This window comes from Ornithorhynchus anatinus, chromosome X5 (genome assembly GCF_004115215.2).
Source record: "Ornithorhynchus anatinus isolate Pmale09 chromosome X5, mOrnAna1.pri.v4, whole genome shotgun sequence".
NCBI lineage: Eukaryota > Metazoa > Chordata > Mammalia > Monotremata > Ornithorhynchidae > Ornithorhynchus > Ornithorhynchus anatinus.
Window position 1 is genome coordinate 1772887 of NC_041753.1, and position 8154 is coordinate 1781040.

Here is an 8154-nt window from a genome sequence, read left to right on the forward strand (position 1 = left end):
GACAATGAAACCGAGAGAGCAGATGGAAAAAGAGACAAAGGCAGCGATACACGGGGGAGAGAGATGCAACAGGGTAGAGAGAGAAACAGAGAAATTGGGCAGAGAGATGAAAAGGGAGAGGGACAAAGCAGAGATATTGAGTCAGGGACACAAGGGTAGAGAGACATGGGACAGAAACCCAGGGGACTAGAACGGGCAGAGATACTGAGACAGAGAGACAGAGGAAGAAAGAGACAGCAGAGAGATACAGAGGCAGATTTTGAAGTAGAAAGACAGGGAGGAGAGAGAGAGACGCAGAAGCAGAGAGATTGAGATAGAGAGAACAGCCCGGGAGATTGATACAGGGAGATGTAGAGGGTCAGAGATACGGAGAGGGGACAGAGACAGAGACAAAGAGCTCACCTCCTCCAAGAGGCCTTCCCAGACTGAGTTTCCCCCCTTTTCCCTCTTGCTCCCCCTCCGCCCTCTGCTCCTCCCCCTCCCTCTTCCCCTCTCCTCAGCACTGTGCTCATTTGTATATATATTTTTATTACCCTATTTATTTTGTTAATTGAGGTGTACATCCCCTTGATTTCTATTTATCGTGATAATGTTGTCTTGTTTTTGTTTCGTTCTGTTTTGCTCTTGCCGTCTGTCTCTCCCGATTAGACTATGAGCCCGTCATTGGGCAGGGATGGTCTCTATCTGTTGTCCGAATTGTTACATTCCAAGCGCTTAGTACAGTGCTCTGCACATAGTAAGGGCTCAATAAATACTATTGAATGAATGCGACAAGGGGATGAAACAGTGAGAGACACAGAAACAACCACTGGGGGAGGAGGGGTTGTCCACCGAGAGAGACAACAGCCCAGGATTGGAGGTCAGGAGGCTGAGATTTTGGGGGTGTCTGGGGGGCAGGAGGGGGCTGAGGAGGACGTGATACAGGCGGATTTTCCCTGGCTTCTATCTGATTTTCCCTTTGCGGCCTTCCAGGTTCATTTGAGTTGGCAGAAAAAGATCGAGACATGTCTCCCCTCCTGAAGAGCATCATCCGACATTTCCGAGATCTTCAACCACTACGCCACGTGCGACGGCGATGACGTCACGCTGAAACAAGGGCGAGCTGAGGACCCTCCTCCAGCGCGAGTTCGGAGATGTCCTTCGGGTAAGGGTGGTCGTGTGAGAGGGACAGCGGGTGGGGAGGGTCTCCTTCTAGGGCAGAACAAGAGGAAAGGCGTCCGTCTCCATGGCGACGGGAGGGGGGAGCTTCTGAGGATGGGGGTCTCCTTGGGCGACATCACTCAGGGGTGCTACTCCATAGCGCCCCCTTCTGGGGGATCGCCGGGTGATGTATGGGACGTCAGTCCAACACCCATCTGGGCAAGTCCAACTCTTTCGCCAACTGGATGTGCCTTGCCATCGCCATTCCAGGCACTTTGAATCGATCAGTTAATTATTGAGCGGTTACTGGGTGCAGAACACTGTACTAAGCACTCGGGAAAGTACACTACAATAGAGTTGGGTTGGCACGATCCCGGTCCACAAGGATCTGACAGTCTAATAATAGTAATAATAATTGCGGGTATTTGTTAAGCATTTACTATTTGCCAGAAACTAAGTGCAGAGGTGCATCTAAGCAAATCGGGTTGGACAAAGTCTCTGTCTCACAGGGGGCTCACAGTTTTAATCCCCATTTTACAGATGAGGTAACTGAGGCACAGAGAAGTTAAGTGACTTGCCCAAGGTCACACCACAGACAGCTGGTGAAGCCAGAATTAGAACCCAGGTCCTTCTGACTCCTAGGCCCGGGCTTACTCTCCCAAGCCCTTAGCGTAGTGCTCTGAAACACACTAAGTGCTCGATGAATGCCACTAATTGAAGTGCTTAACAAATTCCATAAAAGGAGGCACTTAATAAACACTGCCAGCAGGGTTATTTTTTTAATTGGGTTATTATTCTTACCATCCGGTCCCTGGGACACTCATGGCTATTTTTTATGGTATTTCTTAAGCACTTACTGTGAGCCAGGCACTGTACTTAGAGCTGGGGGTAGACACAAGTTAATCAGGTTGAACACAGTCCCTGTCCCACACGAGGGCTCACAGTCTTAATTCCCATTATACAGATGAGGCACAGAGAAGTGAAGTGACCTGCCCAAGGTCACAGCAGGCAAGTGGCATATCAGGGATTAGAACCCAGGTCCTTCTGCCTCCTAGACCCGTGCTCTAGCCACTAGACCACGCTGCTTCTCTGCTACACTGCCAGTGCTTAGTAATAATAATGATGGTGTTTTGTTAAGCGTTTACTCTGTGCCAAGCACTGTTTTAACGCCGGGATAGATACAAGGTAATGAGGTTGTCCCACGTGGCGCTCACAATCTCAATCCCCATTTATACAAATGAGGGTCACTGAGGCACAGAGAAGTGAAGTGAGTTGCCCAAAGTCACACAGCTGACAAGTGGCAGAGCCGGAATGAGAACCCACGTCCTCTGACTCCCAAGCCCGTGCTCTTTCCACTAAGCCACGCTGTGCCTGGCATGTATTAAGTGCTTAACAAATATCGCAAATATTATTATGATTTAATTTCTTCCAGAGGCCCCAGGACCCCCAGACAGTCGACCTGGTCTTGCAGCTCCTGGATCGAGACTGCGACGGAGCCGTAGATTTCAACGAGTTCCTCCTGCTCGTGTTCAAGGTGGCCCAGGCTGCTACAGCGCCCTGAGCCAGGTAGCGGGGAACACCAAGAACGAGAGAGGTCGCGACTTCTCTCAGGAACGCCTGTCGCGACAGGAGGAAGATCAGCGCTGCCGAGGACTGCGCGACGGGGAGCAGCGTCGACAGCAGGAGCAGGAGGAAGAGCTACAGCGCGAGAGGCGCTGTGAGGAGGAGGAGGAGGAGGAACAGCGTCAAAGGCAGCGAGAAGAAAGGCGTGAACAGCGCTGTGACGAAGAGGCACAGCGTGAAAGGCAACGCCAACAGCGCTGTGAAGAGGAACGGCGCCAAAGACAGCGCGAAAGACAACGCGAGCAGCGCTGTGAGGAGGAACAGCGCGAGCAGCGCTGTGAGGGGGAGGAACAGCGTCAGAGACAGCGCGAAGAACGCTGTGAGGAAGAGGAGCAACGGGAAAGACGGCGTGAGCAGCGCTGGGAGGAAGAACAGCGTCAGAGAGAACGGGAGCGGCGTTGTGAGGAAGAGGCGCAGCGAGAACTGCAGCGCGAAAGACGTCGTGAACAGCGCTGTGAGGAGGAACAGCGCGAACAGCGCTGCGAGGAGGAGCAGCGTGAGAGACGTCGTGAACAGCGCTGCGAGGAGGAGGAACAGCGTCTGAGACAGGGTGAGCGGCGCTGCGAGGAGGAACAGCGTGAGAGACGTCGTGAACAGCGCTGCGAGGAGGAGGAACAGCGTCTGAGACAGCGTGAGCGGCGCTGCGAGGAGGAACAGCGTGAGAGACGGCGTGAGCAGCGCTGCGAGGAGGAACAGCGTGAGAGACGGCGTGAACAGCGCTGCGAGGAGGAGGAACAGCGTCTGAGACAGCGTGAGCAGCGCTGCGAGGAGGAACAGCGTGAGAGACGTCGCGAACAGCGCTGTGAGGAGGAGGAACAGCGTCTGAGACAGCGTGAGCAGCGCTGCGAGGAGGAACAGCGAGAGAGACGTCGCGAACAGCGCTGCGAGGAGGAGGAACAGCGTCTGAGACAGCGTGAGCAGCGCTGCGAGGAGGAACAGCGAGAGAGACGTCGCGAACAGCGCTGCGAGGAGGAGGAACAGCGTCTGAGACAGCGTGAACAGCGCTGCGAGGAGGAACAGCGAGAGAGACGTCGCGAACAGCGCTGCGAGGAGGAGGAACAGCGTCTGAGACAGCGTGAGCAGCGCTGCGAGGAGGAACAGCGTGAGAGACGTCGCGAACAACGCTGCGAGGAGGAGGAACAGCGTCTGAGACAGCGTGAGCAGCGCTGCGAGGAGGAACAGCGTGAGAGACGTCGTGAACAGCGCTGCGAGGACGAGGAACAGGTTCTGAGACAGAGTGAGCAGCGCTGCGAGGAGGAACAGCGTGAGAGATTCAGTGGACAGTGCTGTGAGGACGAAGAACAGCTCCTGAGGCAGCGCAAGCAGAGCTGCGCGGAGGAGGAGGAACAGCGTCTGAGACAGCGGCTAAGGCGGCGCGAAGAAAAACGGCGTCTAAGGCAGCAAGAGGAGCGTTGTGAGGAGGAGAGGCGACAGAGGCAGCGCCAAAGGGACGAAGCCTGCGAGGGAGCCAAGCGTCGCCCCGTGAGCTGGAGGTGGCAGGTGGAGAGGGAAGGCCAGGCCCGCCAGAACAAGCTCTACTCCCGACCCCGGGTGCCAGAGCGGGTCCGCCGGCCGGCCCGGGACCAACGACTCCAAGACGCTGAAGAGAGCTGCCGACGGGAAAAGGAAAGGCGGCGCAGGGAGGAGGAGGAGCAGTTCCGCAGACTGGACCGGGACCAACGACTCCGTGAAGAGGAGGAGGAGGAGGAGGAGGAACAAAGGGCCCGGGACGTGGAGCAGAACCGGAGCCTGAACTGGGAGTGGCAGGTAGAGGAGGAGAAAGCCCAACGCCGCAACAAACTCTATTCCAAGCCCCGGTCCCAGGAGGAGACCCGAAGGGAAAAGCAGGAGAGGAAGCTGAGAGAGGAGCTGGAAGAACTGAGGCAGCAGGAGAGAGATAGCCAATGTCGGGGTGAAGACCAGGTCCGCAGGCAGGAGAGAGAGAGGAAGCTGAGAGAGGAGCTGGAGGAACTGAGGCAGCAGGGGAGAGATCGTCAATGCCGGGGTGAAGACCAGGTCCGCAGGCAGGAGAGAGAGAGGAAGCTGAGAGAGGAGCTGGAAGAATTGAGGCAGCAGGAGAGAGATCGCCAATGCCAAAGTGAAGACCAGATCCGCAGGCAGGAGAGAGAGAGGAAGCTGAGAGAGGAGCTGGAGGAACTGAGGCAACAGGGGAGAGATTCGTCAATGCCGGGGTGAAGACCAGGTCCGCAGGCAGGAGAGAGAGAGGAAGTTGAGAGAGGAGCTGGAAGAACTGAGGCAGCAAGAGAGGGATCGCCAATGCCGGGAGTGAAGACCAGGTCCGCAGGCAGGAGAGAGAGAGGAAGTTGAGAGAGGAGCTGGAAGAAACTGAGGCAGCAAGAGAGGGATCGCCAATGCCGGAGTGAAGACCAGGTCCGCAGGCAGGAGAGAGAGAGGAAGTTGAGAGAGGAGCTGGAAGAACTGAGGCAGCAAGAGAGGGATCGCCAATGCCGGGGTGAAGACCAGGTCCGCAGGCAAGAGAGAGAGAGGAAGTTGAGAGAGGAGCTGGAAGAACTGAGGCAGCAAGAGAGGGATCGCCAATGCCGGGGTGAAGACCAGGTCCGCAGGCAGGAGAGAGAGAGAAGTTGAGAGAGGAGCTGGAAGAACTGAGGCAGCAAGAGAGGGATCGCCAATGCCGGGGTGAAGACCAGGTCCGCAGGCAAGAGAGAGAGAGGAAGTTGAGAGAGGAGCTGGAAGAAACTGAGGCAGCAAGAGAGAGATCGCCAATGCCGGGGGTGAAGACCAGGTCCGCAGGCAGGAGAGAGAGAGGAAGTTGAGAGAGGAGCTGGAAGAACTGAGGCAGCAGGGGAGGGATCGCCAATGCCGAGGTGAAGACCAGGTCCGCAGGCAGGAGAGAGAGAGGAAGCTGAGAGAGGAACTGGAGGAACTGAGGCAGCAGGAGAGAGATAGCCAATGTCGGGGTGAAGACCAGGTCCGCAGACAGGGAGAGAGAGAGGAAGCTGAGAGAGGAGCTGGAAGAGCTGAGGCAGCAGGAGAGAGATCGCCAATGTCGGGATGAAAACCAGGTCCGCAGACAGGAGAGAGAGAGAAACTGAGAGAGGAGCTGGAAGAACTGAGGCAGCAGGGGAGGGATCGCCAATGTCAAGGTGAAGACCAGGTCCGTAGGCAGGAGAGAGAGAGGAGGTTGAGAGAGGAGCTGGAAGAACTGAGGCAGCAGGAGAGAGATCGCCAAGTGTCGGCGTGAAGATCAGGTCCGCAGACAGGAGAGAGAGAGGAAGCTGAGAGAGGAGCTGGAAGAACTGAGACAGCAGGGGAGAGATCGCCAAAGCCGAGGCGAAGACCAGGTTCGCAGACAGGAGAGAGAGAGGAAGCTAAGAGAAGAGCTAGAGGAGCTGAGGCAGCAGGGCAGAGATCGCCAATGCCAAGGTGAAGACGCAGGTCCGCAGGCAGGAAAGAGAGAGGGAGCTGAGAGAGGAACTAGAGGAGTTGCAGGAGCAAGAGACAGATCTGAAACAGCTACGAGGAAGACCAAACCCGTCCTTTGAAGTGGCAGTGGCAACCAGAAAAGGAAAATGTGGTCCGCAACAAGAAACTCTTCTCTAAAGTCCGCGAGGTCGACGAGGCGGAGCAGTTGCAGTTCCAGGACTTGCCGTCCATGGAGGAAGGGGATTGTGGCTGCGAGGTGCTAAGCCGAGAGACCCTGGAAGAGGAGAGACGACGACAGGCTCGGGACCAGCAGTTCTATCGGGATGCCCAGAATCGCCGAGAATCCCAAGAGGAGGAGCGGAGACTCCTCCGGGAAAGAGATAGGAAGTTCCGGGAGGAAGAACGGCGTTGTAGGGAGGAGGAAGAGGAAGAACAAAGACTCGCCAGGAACGAGAGAGGAAACTTCAAGAAGAGGAGCTGGAGGAGGAGGTTCAAGAGCTGAAGAGACTCCGCCGAGATCGCGACAGAAAGCTCCGGGAGGAAGAACGACTCCGTAGGGAGGAGGAGGAGGTAGAACAGGAGCTGGAGGAACTCCGCCGGGAACGGGGCAGGAAGCTCCGGGAAGAAGAGCAGCTCCGTAAAGAGGGAAGAGGAAGTAGAACAGGAGTTGAAGGAACTCCGCCGGGAACGGGGCAGGAAACTCCGGGAAGAAGAGCAGCTTCGTCAAGAAGAGCGGGAGGAAGAGAAGAGGCGTCGTCAGGAGCGAGAGAGGAAACTCCGGGAGAGGAATTGGAGGAGGAGACGGTGCAAGAGCTGAAGAGGCTCCGCAGAGAACGGGACAGAATACTTCGGGAGGAAGAGGAAGAGCAGAGATTCAGCCGGGAACGGGACAGGAAGCTTCGGGAGGAAGAACAGCTCCTCAGGGAGGAGCAGGAGGAGGAGCAGAGATACCGCCGGGAACGGGAAAGGAAGCTTCGGCAGGAAGAACAGCTCCGTAAAGAAGAGCGAGAGGAAGAACAGAGACGTCGCCAGGAGGGGGAGAGGAAACTCCAAGAGGAGGAGCAAGATTTGAAGAGGCTCCGCCGAGAACGAGAACGGAAACTCCGGGGGAGGAGGAAGTAGAACAAGAGCTGAAGAGACTCCGCCGGGGACGGGACAGGAAAGTCCGGGAGGAGAAGCGGAGCAGAATCGCTTCCAGATCCAAGACCGGCAGACCTCCGATCCCAGGTGTCGTCCCTTACCGAATCCGACCGTCCGCTCCAGTCCCCTCTATGAGTACATCCAAGAACAGAGATCGCAATATTGTCCCTAAAAAGGACCATCGACCAGGGCTTCTGACAACCAGGAACAGGACGTGCGACGAACCAAGTTATCGACTGCTATCATTCTTTGGGTTGGGGCGTGGTGGGGTAGAGGTTTGGAGGGCGGAGGGGTTGGGGGAGGGAGAAGGGAACTCGCCTTTGTCCGAAATTCGCCTTTCCTGTCTTCCGGCTGAATTTTCTTTCTCGTTTCTCGCGCAGGATAGTCTTTCTACATTTGCTTTTTCCCCTGGGGGTGGAAAGGGGGAGTTCTTAGGAGCCGGTGTGTGTGTATGTGGGTGTAAGTGTGTTTTAAGAAACGAGCTTATAGTTAGATTTGGTTGGGGGATTTGTGAGACGTAGGGAGGCGGGGGCGGGGGGGTCAGATGTTGGGTCCACAGGAGCTACTGGGGGAGACTGAGAGAAAAATCACTGTTAGGTACCAGTCTCGGGGGTGAAGAAGGCATTGGAGTGGAAGTTGGGTGTCAAGCAACATCGATTTCACTGGAGAATTTGGAATTCCTTCCAGAAATTAGCATGCCCAAATCTTCATCCGCCCGTCCATCCTCTCAGGGGACTACTTCCAAAGCCCTTGAAAGAATGGGGTCTTAACCGAGTTCCCTGAGCAACGGAGAGACCGTGAAGTCCCCCCAACCGTCTTCCCTTGTGACGGAACTGGGAATTCGCC

The 8154-nt window shown here is 56.1% G+C and overlaps 1 protein-coding gene across 1 annotated transcript in view; it reads left to right on the forward strand.

Moving 5' to 3' along the window:
- The window catches only part of TCHH (trichohyalin), a 30219-nt gene extending 22680 nt beyond the window's left edge, over positions 1-7539 (forward strand). Inside the window, exons 7-10 of the mRNA XM_039910854.1 lie at positions 1023-1144; positions 2675-4530; positions 6290-6424; positions 6583-7539. Coding sequence (XP_039766788.1) covers positions 1023-1144; positions 2675-4530; positions 6290-6424; positions 6583-7290 — 2821 coding nt within the window. The 3' untranslated portion in view covers positions 7291-7539. The remainder of the gene's footprint in view (positions 1-1022; positions 1145-2674; positions 4531-6289; positions 6425-6582) is intronic.
- The last annotated feature ends 615 nt before the right edge of the window (positions 7540-8154 follow it).